The 18,594-nt window shown below is 37.6% G+C and overlaps 1 protein-coding gene across 4 annotated transcripts; it reads right to left on the minus strand.

Moving 5' to 3' along the window:
- Nucleotides 1–18,380, minus strand: lingo4b (leucine rich repeat and Ig domain containing 4b). Of its 4 annotated transcripts, XM_086312196.1 has the most exons (4): nt 18,020–18,380; nt 16,814–16,847; nt 2,879–2,984; nt 1–2,725 (listed from the first exon to the last, which is right to left on the minus strand). In XM_086312196.1, exon 4 carries the CDS (start codon nt 2,711–2,713, stop codon nt 899–901), a length of 1,815 nt encoding a protein of 604 aa, XP_086168322.1. In that variant the 5' UTR covers nt 2,714–2,725; nt 2,879–2,984; nt 16,814–16,847; nt 18,020–18,380; the 3' UTR covers nt 1–898. The 4 variants fall into 4 exon arrangements, with proteins under 4 accessions (XP_086168322.1, XP_086168320.1, XP_086168321.1 ...); XM_086312194.1 differs by lacking the exon at nt 16,814–16,847; XM_086312195.1 differs by lacking the exons at nt 16,814–16,847; nt 18,020–18,380 and adding an exon at nt 4,151–4,354.
- Nucleotides 18,381–18,594: the final 214 nt, after the last annotated feature.

Here is an 18,594-nt window from a genome sequence, read left to right on the forward strand (position 1 = left end):
TGTATATATTTATATAAAAAGCAAAATCAATGCAATTTTTGATTGAACAAAGATTCATCAAATGCAATCACATGCTAACTACATCTGTAAAAAGACTGACAGACCTGAAAAATGTGTTGTTTGAAAAGGGAAAGGATACATTCCTATGTACATTAGGGTTAGCTATCAATTCCAAAGCAGCAACCTTGAAATGTTCTAAAAAGTTCTAATGTCCAAAATGTAACAATTGAATTAAGAATAAGAAATTATTTGGCTACTCTACTCCAATAATTTATTGCATGTATCAAAAGCTTTATGGCTATATATGTACATGTTAAAGTCTTACAACCAATGCTGAATTGACAGTCTTTTACCTCAATTGTTAAGCAGAATTAACCAGAATTAGCTTGGCTTATATTGTGTTGGCAAAAGAAAACAAAAGTTAGCACATTAGTACAATAAAGATGATTAAACAAGCACCTGGTACTTTTTAAATATGATAGTTGTGAAATTCTAACTGTGGTCTCAGTCACTACATAAACCTATGAGATTTATAACTGTTTAGTAAATACATGCTTCAAAAAAGAAAAAAAGGAATTGCTTTTTCCATGTACAAGTCTTTGAAAATAAATGCACAGCAACCAGCAGACAGCTCCACCTACAATCTGCTAACATTATCCCATCCCTGGATCATAAGATATTCATTAGTTAGATAACACAGCCATGTTGGTGCTGAGATGGAACTTTCAACTCTAAAATTAGAAGAGGACTGGCACAAGTGCATCACACTGGCTCCGATTTGCCTTCTTAGGGGGTGTTTAAATAGTAGTGTTGGTTTTTGAGTGTCTCAGTGGAAATCACCAGTGATACAGAAGGACTCAAATTCTATATAAACGCTCCTTTTAATTCTAACTCAGCTTTAAATGAGTTTCATGGTAAATCTGCCACCATCACCTCCATCCCCTCCCCCTCCACCCACGGAAGACCGAGGAACAAAGTCAATAGTTGCAGTGTGTTTAATTTGACCTTTGCTCTGGCTCCAGAAAAACATGAAGACAAAACAGATGGCAACTGAGCTAAGGAACGACAGGAAGCCCATGGTGGTTGCAATGATCAAGGTCTTTGCATCGAATGGGTATGGCTTAGCCATTTGAGCTGAGGAGTTTGCAGCTTGGGTATTTGAAGGTTCTACCAAGCCCTCCTCTGTGACGAAAGACATGTTTCGGTTGCGTGGGAGCCCCTTCACATACAAGCTGACAGTCAGACTGTCATTGCCAGCTGCATTACTTGCCAGGCACTGATACGTGCCACTATCCTGAACTTGGGCAAAACGCACTTCTAAAGTTCCATTTGGTAAAACTCTGATTCTTCCTGTTGGAGAAATCACATTTTTATGGGATGAGATCCAGGTGATAGATGGTGATGGATCCCCATCAGCCTTGCAGGAAAAGAGAACAGTAGTGCCCTCCTCTACTCTTTCCTCTTGCGGCCTACGGTGCATGATGCGAGCAGGGCGGCAGGTAAAAACCCTTGGAAGTTCCTTCTCTAAGAAGTCTTTGAATTCACGCTGTCTTACTGTATCAGGAGAGGAGCAAGTGGGCTGATGTCCATCGAAGTTCAAGCGCACTCTGCGACGAAACACCCAGAGAAGCCGGCAGTCACATGCTAGGGGATTCCCATCTAACCGCAGCACCTGAAGGTTCCCAACAGAATGGAAGGCGCTCTCTTCCAAAGTAGTGAGCTGATTGGATGTCACATTAAGCATGCGAAAATAGGCTAGTCCCCTGAAGGCTCCCGGCTCTATTCGTAGTAGGCTGCCACCTGCTAAGTGTAACTCCTGAAGTCTCAAGAGATCCCCAAGCAGGTTACCTTGGATAACAGTGATGGGGTTATAGGACAGGTCCAGGAAGCGCAGATACACCAGGTGACGAAGTGCAGAATAAGGAACTGCACTTAGGTTACAGCTACTGATAACAAGCGAGGTCAAATTTAGACCAATTAGGCTGTTGCCAGCTATAGTGTCCAGTGCTGGCCAGTTTGTGATCAGGAGGCTGCGCAGGTGTTGCAGTTTACGGAAAGCATTGTTGGGAAGTGTAGAAATGGTGAGGCGTAGCATTCGTAGACGTGTCAGGCTCTGGAGCTGGGACAATGCCTCAGTGGGAATTGAGGTCAGGTTGCTACGGTCTAAGTTGAGCTCCTGTAGATTCTGCAGACCAAAGAAAGCACGCTGGGAGATGAAGACCAAGTCATTTTCACTAGCTTCCAGTGTCTGCAGATTTACCATTTCTTTAAAGGTATAGTCCAGAAAGACCAAAATCTCATTTTGGCTCAAATCCAGAAATTTTAGACTGGACAGGCCAGAAAACACCCCAACTGGGATGATCTTGAGGCGGTTATTCTTAAGCCGAAGTGTCCTGAGATTCTGTAGGCCCAGGAAAGCCTCTACCTCAATCATGGAGATTATATTATCACTGAGGTCCAACTCTTGAAGTTTCACAAGGCCAGAAAATTGGCGGCGTCCCACAGTCTTAATCCTGTTGCGGGATAAATCCAAACGTCTGGCATCACTGGGCAAGGCCCCTGGCACTGAATTTAAGTGTTTTCCAGAGCAGATCACTTCTTTGGGCTCAGGTCGACACAGACAGCCTGGAGTACAGCCTCCTGCAGATACGCCCAGTCCAAACTGGAGCAGGATGCTCCACAAGCCCCATCGGACGACTGACTCCACAAACATCTTACGCCCGGCCTGAAAAGAGATGCACATAATTACCTTTTTTAAAAACATTTATAAAGATGTTTTTCTCTATAGGAGCTTAATGTTTCTAAGACAGAGTGTAAGCAAAATGTATTTGTATTGAATTCACTGCCCTCACAAGCTTACATTTTAATCAAAACATACCGTTTTAGTTTTGAAGTGCAGATTTTCATAACCAGTGGCAGTCAAGTTGGAGTCAAGCTTAAGTCCACTGATGATTTTCTGTTAACAACATGCCCTTTTGTGTCACCTGAGGATAAAAGAAAATCAGAAAAACCAAGGTTAACTAAGTGAAAAAATGGCAACTCCACAACAGGCTGAGTAAGTTTCAACATTTATTAGTTGTAAGATCTATTAACCCCATCTATTTAATCAGCTTAGTGTTCCTAGCAGGACAAACCAAATGGATTAAAAACCACCACAAATACAGCTTTCTCAGAAGGCAACCCAGTCCTGTGAGTTAAATGATTCATTTTGTAGCATCTGGCAACACACAGAATAGTGTCTGAGGCACCAGTGTGCACCTCACATGAGGGGAAGACAACCATTTGACCAGTGTGTTAAACCAATCACTGCCAAAGTGAAAGAAATCAAGAATTCAAGATTGTGTGAATTTTGAGTCCTGCAATCAGTATATTGCATAATTAATTCTGCTTGTCAGTAGGTGCATTGCAACAGCATTTTTACATAAGGAAGTGAACAACAGAAAGTGCCTATTTTTATAGCCAATCTGTTCTAATTACTCACAACTATGAACAGAATATTAATGCAGTCAGTGTTAGAGCTATTGAATCCATCAAGACTTGTGCACAAATATCTTTTGTTTAAATTGTACCTTAATTTGCTCTACGGTGTTGCTTTAGAGTAAAGCACTATAATGATAAACATATTTTCATATAGATGTTTAGAAGACATGATAACACAAAGCAGCCTCCATTGTTGGTACAAATTAAGTAGGAAAATATAACAGCATAAATCTTGTATGAACATATTCTAAAATAATCAGTGAAGAAACTGAGTGATAAGTAAAAGCAACCTCCAAACTTTAGGGAACAGAGTCAAAAAAGAGCCCTGCTGTCTGTAAAATGCTGCAAAGTGAAATATCAGTAAATTACATAATGCTGCTGTCTGGCTTGCCAGTTGAATTTAAGAAAATGATGAATGTAGAATCTAATATAAATTATGCATCCCTTCTCCAACAACTACCACTAAGACCTGCTAAAATATGAAGAACAAATCTTACCTAACAGACGTTAAAAGAAACAAATCTTAATTCTTAACACTTTTCTACAGCTGCATGAAAACCTCCAAGTCCAGAAGTTGAACTGCTCTCACACAGGATATTTCCTTTCATATAAAAAAAAAGATACAATACAAAAATAATCCTCAAAATACTAAAGCCAAACTGTGTCTGACCTGCAGCAGCTGCAGCTTACTCTTCACCATCAAACAGTTTCCAGAGTGTGGACCCACCCTCGCTGCAGCCTCTCCTCTGAGTGCCTGAGTTGCCAACAGTCCCAGAGCTCTACAGTCTTTGTCTCATCCTTGTTCTTCATGCAAACAGCTCTTATACTGGCAGGCTGGGAGCGCTGACTCACAAACCCAACACTTGTGCTCTTAGACTCACAGGGCTCCTTTTAGACCAATATATTAGAGTGCAGTCACACAAGAAAGATACCAATAAATGTTGGACGTCAGCCAGGCATAGTTGGTGATTTCCCAGTTTTTACTGACCACAGCTAAAGTCAAATCGGCTGTAAAATGCTACGTTTTATTACTGGTGTTTGTGAACTATTATTATTATTATTGTTATTATTACTATTATTATTATTTTGTTTCTGCAGGTTAATTGTTATGCTAATTTTATGTAGTATATGTGATCTCAAGCTCAAGTTCTTCAACTATTAAAAATGGCAAAAAATACATAACATGGTATTAAATTTATATTCTTTAAAAACTGTAAAAAAAAATAAAAAATAAAAAATAAAAACCTAAAGAAATGGACCATGAGTAGCAAATATAGTATTTTACAAAACTGCATTGGTTTACTTTGTCCATTGATGGGGTTCACAAGTTAAATATGCTGATACCCCCCCCCTGAGCTAAGTTGTGAGAGACAGAGACTGACAGCTGGGAGATATCCCAGGCCTGTACCCTGTCAGTTGCCGAGACCTTCCAGCCAATCAGCAATTGGTTTCACACCTCCCCTGTGTCTATCTGCACACCATAAAGATACAGTCCAGCCAAAGGTCACGACTCCAGAGTTATACCCAGGACTGACCCATCCATCAAATTAGAAAGTGGGAAATAAATGAATTTGTTATTTCTCACCCTGTGTGGATTGTGGTCACATGAGTGTCATGTTACAGTGTTAATTGTTTTAACTATTTTCTATCATACTGAAACACTTGTTGTTTCTATTAATAATACAATTTCTCATTAGAATGAAAAACATACACAAAAAGTGCACTGTCAGTGCATTTGTCAAAGACTGGCACAAATGGAAAACTGAGTACCCCCTTAAATTTTGTAACCTTCACAAATGAAAATAAATCAGACATTATATCTGTATTTCCAGGAGAACTCCCTGCATTTAAATATGTGTTACTCTGTAGTTGCTCACACATGCACAGTAATTGACTACAGCATGGTTTTTATTGGTTTAAGACGCTAAGCTGTCAAGATAAACACAAATACACAAAAATAAAAATACTAAAAGCTTTACTGTTTTTAAAAATTTGAATATATACAGAGGTATCTATTTTTTTAAATATTACCTCAGCATTTCTTAGTGCTGCAACTTTCAATTTTGTTTTTTGTGCAAATGACTTTCCCTGTCAGTGACTGGGCTTCTTTGAAAGTACAGCTGCTGCTGCATGCATGGGGGGATATTCTGGTTGTGTTCCAAATCTACCTTGATCCATGTGTGGCTTTACAATATGCCACTAAGAAACAATAGGTCATTACAGTCCAAAAGCTACACAGCTAACTGAATGAGATGAAGATGAAAAGAGTTTAGCAGATCATCATATTTTACTACAGTACTGTTTGCAGTTATGCAGGCAAACGAGGGTCAACACACTGCAGAAGACCTCCTACAGGGGGAATTAGAAAAGAAGACTGAAGATGAGGAGACTATGGGTTAAATTAATCCATTTAATAAAATAAATAAATACAAATCTGTGGTTACCTTTGGGAATACAAAAACAGGTTTAATAGTCTTGCCTACTATAGTTGCAGTTATTTTCATGGATACATTTTTTTCCAAAACAAGCTACCAATTTAAATTAATAGATTTAAAAAATCATTTATTGAAAATCACACTCTGCAAATAACTTATTTTTATTATATTTTGTTTCATTTTTGAATCACAATGAGTTGTTAATAATAAAACGTTTCCTGTATTTCTTTTCAGTCTTTCTAAGTGTTTTATTATTTCTGGTTAATTCAATTATATATGTATATTTGTATTTCTTTATTATATATTTTTCTTAGAAATACCCTGCAGTCATTTCTAAGAAGTCACTTCAGGTTCATTTCAGTTTAATTCTGTTTAGTAAGCATGCTGTTTGATCACTGTGAGAACTTGTTCCATCCAGTTCCTGGGATTTGCTTATGTTGCCAGAGTCTGGCAAGATACTGCAGACTCTGATTGACCAATATGAAGCTGCCATTTGATGACCCTGCAAAAACCTTTTTATGCATGAGTCAAAAATATCCACTTGCCTAAAGCCAAGAAGATGCCAGCTCTTACCTAATAACCCCTCACATTGCCAAAATGCAAACAATATCAGTGATGTAACATCTCATCAGACAATTCTTTGGCAGAGTATTTTGGATGGGCTCCAACTGTCGCATAATTGTTCGACATAATTCACCTTCCATACTCTGTTCAGTTTTCCCTTTCTCTGTTCTTTCATCAGACATAACTCATCAAGCCTCTCAGTTCGGGCTCTTATCACCTTACATCAGTCTGTGGTTAGTTTCCAACCCATGTTAACATTTGGACTTTCTTCTTTGCCCTAGTGTTGCTGCAGGTTCAGTCATTTCTTCACTGTCCGAAGTTGCTGTGTTCTTCCACAGGAATTAAGATTATAATGATTTAAATTAAAAGTAGCATACCATTAATGATTGCTGTGACTACTAAAGTCACTGAGATGGCTTCATGAGTATGGATGTTGTTTGTTTATGCTGATGCCAGAAATGTGAAACACAGCTTAAATGAGACATTTTTGCTGTTCCTCTTATTCATCAAACCTAACATGATCCATGTATTTACTCACTGAAAAGCAATTTGCATCATTACTTTGCTAAAACACTGCCACGAGGAAGAAAGAGGCAATGACTCTCAATTAACCTGAACTTCTCTTGTAGCCTGCACTGTGGTTTCATTAGCTTTGAGGGACGTCTTTCTGAAACTCAGCCCTTTAAAGTTCCACCTTAGCTGAGTTCTTTAATGTTCGATCGCTTTGTCACGAAAGGACTTCAAGCAAAATGTGAAGAATTGTGACAGACAGAATCCAATTACTGAGATGAAAAGAAAAGTTCTTTTAGCAACAGGTGCATGGAACAGGAACATGAGCTCACATGGGCCACAGGATGACAGTTTGGCAGTATCCACTCCACTGAATTTCGATGCCCCAAGCTTGAATCCCTGCGCCAAGCAGCCCCATCTGACACAGAATGCACAGTCTGAGCCCGGTTGAGTTTTCTGACACTTGTCAAAGGGCTATTTTTAGCTTGTCACAGTGAGAAAGACAAGAGCCTGGCTCAAATCCCCAATTAAAAAGACTGGAACAGAACAACAGTGCAGGGATCACAGAGCATGAATTTGTGTCTTCTCTGTGTGGGTGTGTGCACTCAAGTTGTTAAAAGCACGTTTGATGGGGGAGATGGTGGAGCTGTGCATTTCCATTTTTTTTTAAGGGTTTCTGGCACCTGCTACAATGTGACGGCCCCTGAGACCTGCATGCAAGCAGCAAATATTAAAGGGTTTACTGGCAGAACAGCTGTTCAGTGCATAGAAAGAAAACACAAGTCTCCTGGTCTTTCCCCTTTGGGTGTATCTGAGGAAGTCTTTGTAAACAAGCTCATGTCAGGAGGCACATCTATAAAGAAAATATCTGAAATACAAGTGTAAAAGCTCAGAGAAAAACTGAATCACAAAAGGAGCTACAGTTGCAAAAGTACCGACTATAGTTTTACCCCATTGAGAGCAGGGTCACACATTTGGTCACTAACTTATGCTAATAAGTGAAATCTTGTTGAAACCAACAAAAACAAAGATTCAAAATAATTTGAATTTATAAAAAATCTTGATCCCAAGGTTGCCAAAGAGTATGATGGACTAAAAATATTGCAGAGATCTATCGATCTGGTGTTCAGATGTAGAAAATGCAGAATCTTGTAGCCGAAACACGTTGCACACTTGATGGAAAAAATGGCCCCAAGTGTGAAAAAACTCAAGATTTATTTTTTTTAAACTTCTGAACTGAGCTAATTTTAAATAATAAACTTGCAAAATCTATCCTGCAAAATATAACGAAAGGCAATTTGGTAAAAAGGCCTAGTTTAAAAGCATTAACATTTGTTGAAGTCCTTTGTGTGCCTTATTGTGCAGTTGTTTAAACCTGCTGATTAGCCTGCTGTACTGAGTTTAGTGTCTCACAGTGATGTAAAGTTTCAGGATGCTATTCTGGAACATGGATGTTCTTTTCTTAATGCTTCTTAGTGAGAAGGAGGAAATTAAAAAGGTTTTTAGCTGGGTGACAGGATTCTTTAGTATTCTAAATACGCCTACACTCTGAGATTTTAGCAATCCTATAAATTAAATGGACACTGTGAGACGTCATACACTACTCCCAGACATCAAGCTTAGTGCACACAAACTGTTGGATGATAAGAAATGAATTGCAGCCCACAATATAGTTCCTCCATTATTTGTTTGTATACTGTCCCACGACTGGAGCATACAAAACACTCTACTTTTAAATGTGCTGTATAAATTTAACTCAGTTTTCTTCTCCAATGAAATCTCTGAGAATTTTTTAACACATAAATATATAACACATAAAAGGCAAAAGACAAGGTGAATTGATCACTTGTATACAAAGAGATGAAAGAAGCAAAACCATAATTTATGCATCATTTATAGTGCTGTACTCAGGGGTTAAAATGCAGAGGGATGATCTGGAACTGTGGTTTTGGATTTTTTTTTTTTTTGGATATTTATAAGTTGTGGTTGTAATACTTCAGCACCTACAGAAGAGAAGCTAGCACAAAGGCAGAAACATTTTTTAAGTGGCAAGCAATTTCAAATGCAATATTTTTATAAGCTCAAAAAATGTCACTAACTGTTTGTGCAGTGTGCAGTTTGTCACACAATGTGTCTGCTATCTGAAGGCACACTAATGCATTTTCCAAGGACAGAAAAGAGTACAGGATAACGTCGTTGAGAAAAATGTAAGAAAGACAAGATGGGGAGAAAGAAGAGCAGTTATACTTAGCAAAGGACTTACATGTAATGCCCTAATTTTTTAAAATTGATATTGGATCTGATATAATGTGAGGTTATGTTTTTTCATGTTGTGAAACATTTTGCGAAACAACCTGAGGTACACTAACTTTGTGTTTTATCTAAAGGTTACATGAAAACACAATGCATTTTAAAATAGGGCAAACAGATTAGCATGCCTTACTGTTCTGAATTTAAAGTAAAGCACTGTGTACTGTACAACACAGTTATGCCATCCAATACTGAACTTTCTTACAGTATAACAGAGCCACAAACACAATATTGACACTATTCTTTTACATTGTCATCATTCATCGAGTACATCACAAAATTGCATAATGTTAACCCAGCATAACGCTCTGAGTTCTTGCATCTAGGCCACGCTATACTATGAATTTGTACGGTATTATTCAAGTACATACATGTTTCATTTTATTACTTTTTTCTCCTTGGTCTTAAAAACAAAAAGTTATAAAAAGGCTTAAAAAATGTTTGATATTAAAAGACTTAAATTTGGTGCTCCATAAAAAAATTCTGTTTAATGTCTTTGTGTATTTATAATGATGCTCGTAAACAAGCTTATAATGGCCATAAAATATATGCCAATGGATGTATTTTACATCAGCTAAACATTAGCAAGCTTGGCTCAGTAGCTTTGTAAATTGTATATAAACTCAACAGCATTGTGTATCTTCTAAAGAAACTAAAGTTGCTGTTGGCCGCACAACTGGTTTATGAATACTGTCCAAATAGGAGAAACCTTACACGATTATTTATTGGCTGCAGTTAGCAGCCTATCGGAGAGTCGAAGAGCAACACGTGGGTTTATAAACAGCTCCAACGGAAATGTTAAAGATATACATAACAGATGCAAAATGAAATATGGTTCATATTTTCTCATAGTTCTTTAGGTTTAAAATTACGATTAATACTACAATCATGTAGCTACTATCTATCTATATATCTATATCTATATATATATCTATATATATATATAATTTGCGGGACTTAAGATATGTTATGCAAATTTTAATGAATGAAACAATAATAGGCAGTTACATATCAGGTGCCAGGTGTTGTTACGTAATCCAGTTTGTGATGGTAGAATCTAATCTTCACATAATTCATGTCTACATTACGCAATCTCTGCATTCATTGCCAACATTTTACAAACTGTGTGGAGCACATGCAAGACATTTCTAATTTGATCACCTTCTAAAATGCTGGGAGGAAAGCAAAGACCTGTGAATATATGAGTATAGCAAAGGAGGATTGTTCTTGCCTGGTTGCATGTTTGAAATTGACACATCCAACAAAGAAGAAAATATCTCAGTATGGTTATAAGCTTTTGCTTGGGACAAATAGGACTGTATAAATTGTTTGCCAAAGATCACTGATTGATTTATGAAGCTAATTTTAACATGGTAAAGATTTTTCTCAAGTACAAACTCCATTATCGCCCATCATAACAGTGTCCAAATTTTAAAAGCTCTTGGTTATAAATAATTAGCGTGTGTCTCTGTGCCTCTGTCTTCAAGAGTTGTGTATTTTTTCTGTTTCTATTATCTCTTGGTGTATGCATGTCACTATCATTGATTTTGCCAAGAGAAAAAAAGACGGAACAAAGAACAGACACATTAAGTATGGTGTGATTGAATATTGGTGTGATTACCAATTTAATGTGTGGTGGAACTGGGTCACAGTGACAGATTCACTCATATCAGCCTTGTTCCAGACTGTGTGTTGGGTAAAGCACTTTGCTGTAATTCCTCATTCCGACAAGGAGAGAGTTAAGACTCTGTGCAACGTCATGCAAAGTGCACCGTCTGCAATATTAATAATAGCACAAATAAATGAGGGAAGGGAATTAGATTCAGCGCAGCACCCTATGTGATGTGACAAATGAGGTCATCTCAGCTAACTGATATGATGCACTGGATCCATCATTATACAACAAAGAGATAATGGGAGGTCACACATTAATAGGGAGCTGAGGGCTCTTAACCTGCAACAGATCATAGATGAAAAACTCAATAATTCAGGACAACTTACATACCGAGTGCAGAATATAGCTGCAATCAGAACAGCAGAATGGGTCTTAAACTGCTTATTGATAAATTATGTTTCTATAGTGATGAAAGACAAAAGACAGGAGAACTACCTGGATCCTACACAATTCCAATGAATTAAAGATTACCAGCAAAAGTAACGTGCAAAGAAAATTATAAAAAAAAATACACTTTAACACATTAAACATTAAAGAGAAAACTAATGTGTGAGGTAAAAAGAAGAAATATAAAGTATGAAATAAAGAAATACTGAAAAGTACGGTGAAAAGAACCAAAGGGAAGAGAAAATAGTAGAAATAAGTAACAGTAGGAGAAAAGAATGATCTGGAGGAATCTGGGAAAGGAAAACAATTAAGAGGTAAAATAGCTAAAAGGCCTAAATTGAGAAAATTGAGAACTGAAAACTAGAAAACAAATGAAATTTAAAAGTCCTTAAAAAATGTCTTAAAAAGACATTTCTGATCACATTTCCCGATATAATTTTTTTTTTTTATCTAAAATAAGCCAAATTATAAAATCACTACAAACACCAAAGACAGAATGAACTTTTACTTCACAGAAATCCACCAACTCCATAATCTTCCCTTTTATGCAGGTTGAGCTTTTCTTTTTTAGAAGACCTAATGCTAATGCTAATCTGATAGCAGCCAAGGCTACTACCACAAGCCTGCCTAGACAGTCTTAGCAACACAAAAGCAAACGGAAACAAATCAATGCTATTCAGAAAGTGACTTAGTCCCATCTCACCAGAAAAAAGGGAAAGAAAAAAAAACTTGGTCAAGTCCCCTTTCTTATTAATTTCATAAAATGGGGGTTTATTGTCAGTGCCTTGAGTGGGACTCTTCGTCATCGTCAATGACGAATTGGACATAATGAATATTTATGAACATGGTAGAATTTTGCCATCCAACTTCTGCATAATTTTTGTCCTAAATCTGTCCAAAGAGAACAAAAGTAAGAAAAAATACAAATTGACTGAGAAGAAAAAACTTTGGACCATAACATTTTTATGCAAATTGGAGATGGTCGAGTAGAAGACCCGCATAGATTTGAGATGGAATGACCCAAATTGTCTGATAAAGTTCTGATAAGAACTGCACTGCTAAATTCGAGACAGTATTCTTTTAAAGAGCTTGGTGATTTGAACAGCGTACAACACGCTCTGTCATTAGATCTTCCACCAAAACACAGTGAAGACGTCTTGATGGAGTAACAGCATTAAACAATACGGCTTTTTCTTTTTCTGAAAGAGGGAAATTTTAGGTCTAATATACATAGTTTTGTATTTTTACATTGAGAAGCAATCAATTACACCATGTAGATGGAAAGAAATACTACAATGTGAGGCCCAGCAGTAGCCATGAATGTGACAAGAAGGACATAAGCTTTTGACTACTCCAGTTCACAATACTGTATTAATTACTTTTAATTATTTCTTTGAAAATTTCTGATTGGCCACTCCATCTAGTTCTCTATTTGTTTATTTTTTGACCTAGAGCAAATATTGTCCAGCCTTTATGACTATGGCTAAATGGGGTCAGAAAAAGGACCCGGTTAATGGCCTGAAGACGTTTGCTTTTTTAAATCTTCCTAGCGGACAGGAAGTGATATTTTCAATAGCGGATAAAGCGAATAAAGATAGGGTAGGTTACTAAGAAGTTGAGTTTGCTTCAGAAAAACTAGTTCATGTTTAATGTAGCCCAAATTCTAAAGCCTAAACCCTTTATACGTGTTCACAATGTCTGCACTAAAAGGGGGAGCAAAAGCCCTGAGGTCACAGCCTTATTTATACTAACTGCATCAAACTGGATTCTCTTTATCTCTTCACAGACTGTTTTCTGTGTGCCTTTGTAGACTTGATTCAATGAATAATACAAATGAGGAAGTGCTTTTGAACAGCATGTCCTTGTAGACATTCATGAAATTGCACGCAGTTATACATACAAAAACTGATGAAAGTAGTTGTGTGAATGACAACAAAACAGCTTGATCGAGAAGCTTGAGACCTACTGTGGTTTCAATCTGTATATGACATATCGAGCTTCCAGTAACCACAACAATGGTTTGAAGCATGCTAACTTTCAGCTCTGCATGTTTGATTTGGCAGAGTTTTAGGTTGGATGACCTTCCTGCTGCAACACCCAAAGGGGATTTATGTCCTTGTCTGGAATTAAACTAGCAACTGTGTTACCACCACACTATACATTATTTTTTCTGAAGTGAGGTGCTTTGAATGGCCCCAGTGTATGACTCAACAACTACTTGATGATAAAATTAAGCACACTCACTGACTGACAACCAGTAGAATTAAGTAGATCAAAAAAACATCAGAGTCATAAAAATACACAAACAGAATAAGAGTAACATACTGTAACATGCCCCTTTTGATTTTCTCTTTCCTTGCCCTCACAATATCTTACCCTGAAGGAAACAATCCGGGACGCTTACCATAGAAAAGCTTAGGAAGTGCCTATGCTTTACTCTTTGTTGGACGTTGGGTTAGTCTTCGCATGTGAAATGGGTTAATGGCTTACAGATGAATAAAATAATAGAATAAACCGGAAAGGACGCATGCATCATGAAAATGGAAACACAACCTAGAAAAACATGTAGCATGAAAGAAATCCTCTATTACATATTTTTTTCTTTTTCATGGCCAAACAACACAAGACTGCTGCTAACACAAGCAATGGGCCAGTGGCTTTCAAGTCTTTACTCAAGCCCTGACTACATTCCTCCAGTGGCAGTAAACATCTGATGTTTCTGTTCATCTACAAAAGGACTTCAAATGACTATGTGGCCTGAATAGTGAGTGTTGTGTACTGTGAGTTCAAATGTGCTGTGCAGATTCTGCCCTGGATACAGTACACGAGTCGTTTTCATGTGCAATCCCTCCAAAACCAGGATAAGTTAAGACTGATGAAAAGGCAAACCGCACATGATTAAGAGATTTAGCTTTTGCACAAAAAGGAAAGGGGGGGGGGGGGGGGGGCAGAATCAGAATCAGAATACTTTATTGATCCCTGGGGGAAATTATTTTTTGTTACAGTGCTCCATTTTAAACCAACATTAAGACAAGACAGACAATACGCTAACTAAGAATAGTACAATATATACATATATATACATACATACATACATAAGTCACTTATAAATAAATATTTGGAAAAGAAACATGTGTAGTTGTAGCAGCAAACAGTGTGTTAAGTGGATGCGTTGTACAGGGAGATGGCCACAGGCAGGAATGATTTCCTGTGTCGTTCAGTGGTGCTTTTCGGTAATCTCAGTCTCTCACTGAACGTGCTCCTGTGACTGACCAACATGTCATGGAGTGGGTGGGAGGTGTTATCCAACATTGTCTTTATCTTGGACAGCACTTACCCATTATATTGTATATTATATAGCTTTCTTGTTATATGTAAAATTGTATTTATTTAAATTTTTACTTTTTAATTATTTTACTTGCATTTTTTAATCACTTTTATATTTAAATATATTTAAATGTTCATTTGCTATTTATCTAGGGATTGAAGAGTAACGCAATTTCTATTCTCCGTATGTCCTGTACATGTGGCAGAATCGACAAATAAAGTTGACTTTGACTTTGACTTTGATCCGCCTCTCCGACACCACCTTGAGGGAGTCCAGCTCCATCCCCACAACATTGCTGGCCTTACGGATCAGTTTATTAAGTCTGTTGGCATCTGCGACCCTCAGCCTGCTCCCCCAGCATGCAACAGCATAGAGGATCGCACTGGCCACAACAGACTCATAGAAAATCCTCAGCATTTTCTGGCAGATGTTGAAGGACCTCAGTCGCCTCAAAAAATAGAGACGACTCTGGCCCTTCCTAAATGGAACTGTGATGTTAATCTCATAGCTGTTAAGATTGAAACTGCGGCTGGGGAAATGAGGATGCATTGTTCCAGGCTAAAATATACCTTCTCCCAGACAGCTCTTTGGCGGAGCCTGGTATTAAGAAGCTGCTGTTGGAAAGAAGTCAAAGCTGCAGTGAAGTAATCTCCCACCTACATGTCTCTTTTTTTCCTCATGTGATGGGTTTATATGGAAATGTGTGTCATTTTGAAGTATTGTAAAGTATTCTTTTTAAGCTGTCTTCACGGATGCTGAACAAAAAAGTTTGCTTGTAATTAACCATACAAGTTAGGAAAACACAAGTTCCATAAATACATGAGCAAAAGTTGTGCTATATAATAAATCAAATCAAAATTTACAAAAGTGCCCAATTTAATCTGTGCCTTTACAGTATGTAAAGCCAAGGATTCCCTCATAATACGTGCGTAAAAGAGTTTTTGAACTACAGATTAGTTTTAATGTGTAAATAGTCTGTCTGTCTGTCTATCTATTCCAGATCTCATGTCAAGGCACCATGTCTCAAATCACCCTCTGACCTCTGTATGATTTCTGTTCCTATATATGTTGTTTTACTGTTTCACTGTTTTTCAGATTACCCCATGATCAGTCAGTGCCTGTCTCTGTGCGATATGTGAGGAAATAATAAAGGGCTATAGGTGATGTGATGCTCTTGTTACAGTGTAAAGGTCTCTCTTGTCCTCTGTCACCAATGTCGCATAACAATATACAGTGTTACAGTTTCAAAGATCCCCTAAAACCATCATTTATTCGATTTGACCCACACTGATAGATCTAAAATCCATCTAAAAAGATATGGGTCAAATCTGCTCAAAAACAAGGAAAATGTAGAAAAAATGTATAAGAGCAATACAACAGTAAACAATTAGACTATTTTTTGACTATGTCAAAATGTGTCAAATTTGACCCAAACAGTGTGTTAGGATTAATACAAACCTAATATTATACAACAGCTTGCTTTTTCTTCGTAAAGATTTTTTCTCTTTCTACAGAATATTTATTTCCACAAATGTTTTAGGTTCAAGCTGCCAAATAACAGCTAAACATGTTTTTTTAATCGTGTAGACAGCACACTCTAATTAAGCAAAACGTTGTCTAAAATCTCTACCTCAGAAAACAAGTGGGATGGTTGACAGTGTTGACAGTTGAAGAGAAAGTATGTTTTAATTTAAATTTATAATAATTTCAGTCTTCATGTGAGTCACATATATATATATATAACTGAAGGGGTGATGATATTTCTTTCCACCAAAGAGCCAACTACACTATTTATCTGGCCAAGCTCTTCAAGATCATTTCTTTGGCAGGTATAAAATGAATGTCTGGATTCTACCTGGGAGCATATAGAAAGCAGACCAAAGCTGATTATACTCCACTTAATTTTACCTACTTTGACCTAAAGTGGGATCTGAAATTTAAATTCAAAGGTTCTGAGTTTCCCGCAGTACAAAAAAGCCCTTAATATTCATCATCAAAGTTTTTTTAACATTAAAACAAAGGAGAAAATTTTCATTCTTTATGATATCATGCAAGCAATAATACAGATAAATGTATAAACTCACCACAACATTAGCATGCAAAGTCACTGTCTAACCAACATACCTCAAGACCCAGCTGCATATATCTGCCACTGAAGCTGTGCAATAAAAGTGAAAAACAATTAAAAACTTGTCTTGTACTTCTTTGCCTAAGGCTCCAATCAACTGAGGTCTGGAGTGGCTGCCCAATATAACAGTCCAGATAAATCAGTTTCTAACAAGGAGACTGACATACTTCCTGTGCATAAAATGCCCTCTGATTAAATTGCCATTTGGCAGAATCCCAAGTGTCAAATCCTTGGTTCTCCCTTGATGGTGATCTGCTCCTCCTGAGCCACAACCGATATGATGTGTGTCCTCATTATGACAGGAGGGGGGGACAAAGAGTTGGCTGCTGGTCTGAGTTCATATCTGTACCTTCACTGAAATGTGGATCCTGACTACAGGTGAGGTGATGATCATATCTTTAATAATAGCAAACTGACAAACATATCTTTCAGCGACAGTACTGAAAATACTGTGGCGTATACTACAAAGTAGTGGAAATGAGGCTGCAGTTACAGCTGTCAGTAATCCTGCCTAAACGCTGTTAAAACAAAGTCTGCTGTGGCCCTTTTTTAGGTTTATGGAACAAACTATCCTGAGGATTACTGTTCCCATGGACACTCTAACTCCACAACACAAACAACAACAACAAGAAACAAGCAGACCTCTAGAAAAAACTTGGCTGAACATTAAAGTGACATTAAAGGTATGTTTATCTTTGTGGTTTCAAGTAATAAAATAAATAAACGCATACAGGAAAAAAAGGAATAATAGCATGAATATAGGTCAGTGTTTAAACTCAGCCCTGGCAATCTCCAGACAACTCACAATAAATGGCACAAAAGTTCTTCACATTATAACTGTTATGATATTTTTACTATCTGTTTTGCAATTCTACAGACTTGGTTTGGACTAAATGTTATAGAAACACGGTGTAGGCTACAAATACATAAATAATATAAATGTTTGGTTCATTTTTTTTTTTTTTCAATTTTGTTTAAGTTCTCACAGAACTGCGACTAGTGGTAAGAATGCGAACTTTAGCGATTCCACATAAAAATAAAATATAAAGTAAACACTGGCTCGTTTTAGAGTCACCTACCCTAAGATGAAGACCAAACCTAAGCTCAACTCGTGCTTTAAATAAATATAGTGTGGCCTATTTCTGTTATGACTGGTTCATGGAACCCTACAAAGTAGTTTGTAGGAAAATAAAGAAACTCACCTGAATCATCGCATTAAAGCCTTCAGCGCTTAAACTCTCACTGCCCATCTCCCACAGAAAGGCGTACTCATCTCTGTTAAGGACGGTTTCCCTCTCCCTCCTCTCCCTTTTCGGTTGGTCTACATTCAGCCAGACTTTTCCAACATCTGTCACGCTAGAGTCGCGCAATTTACTTCGCCCTCCTTCTTCATTAATTTCCTTTTCCAACTGCCGAATACCTCCGGGAGTTTTCCAATAATTGCGCTACTAAAGTAATTTAGGTCGGCTGTGTCTCTGTCTGTGTTGTTGTGAGTGGTTGAGTCTGTGGAGAAGCTCCTGCGCTCAAACCGCGGTGCTACTGATGCTGCGCTCTCCGCATCTCCATCCCTCTGCTCAGCTCACGGAGCAAAAGTCACACAGATTTAAGGCTGGAGCGGTGCCATGCGTCGGAGCTGCAAATCCGCACGTAACGAAGAATGAGTCTATTGGTCCTCAACCTTTACGTGCGCTACTGCTCCCTGTCTATAACAACGACTCAAAAATACATCTATAAATAGAAATTAATATATCACTATAATGATATATTTTGTATATGA

This window comes from Aulonocara sp. 'chitande type north' Nkhata Bay, linkage group LG11 (assembly GCF_057382095.1).
Source record: "Aulonocara sp. 'chitande type north' Nkhata Bay isolate Kocher_YH1m ecotype deep benthic linkage group LG11, A_spYH_male_GT1.1, whole genome shotgun sequence".
NCBI lineage: Eukaryota > Metazoa > Chordata > Actinopteri > Cichliformes > Cichlidae > Aulonocara > Aulonocara sp. 'chitande type north' Nkhata Bay.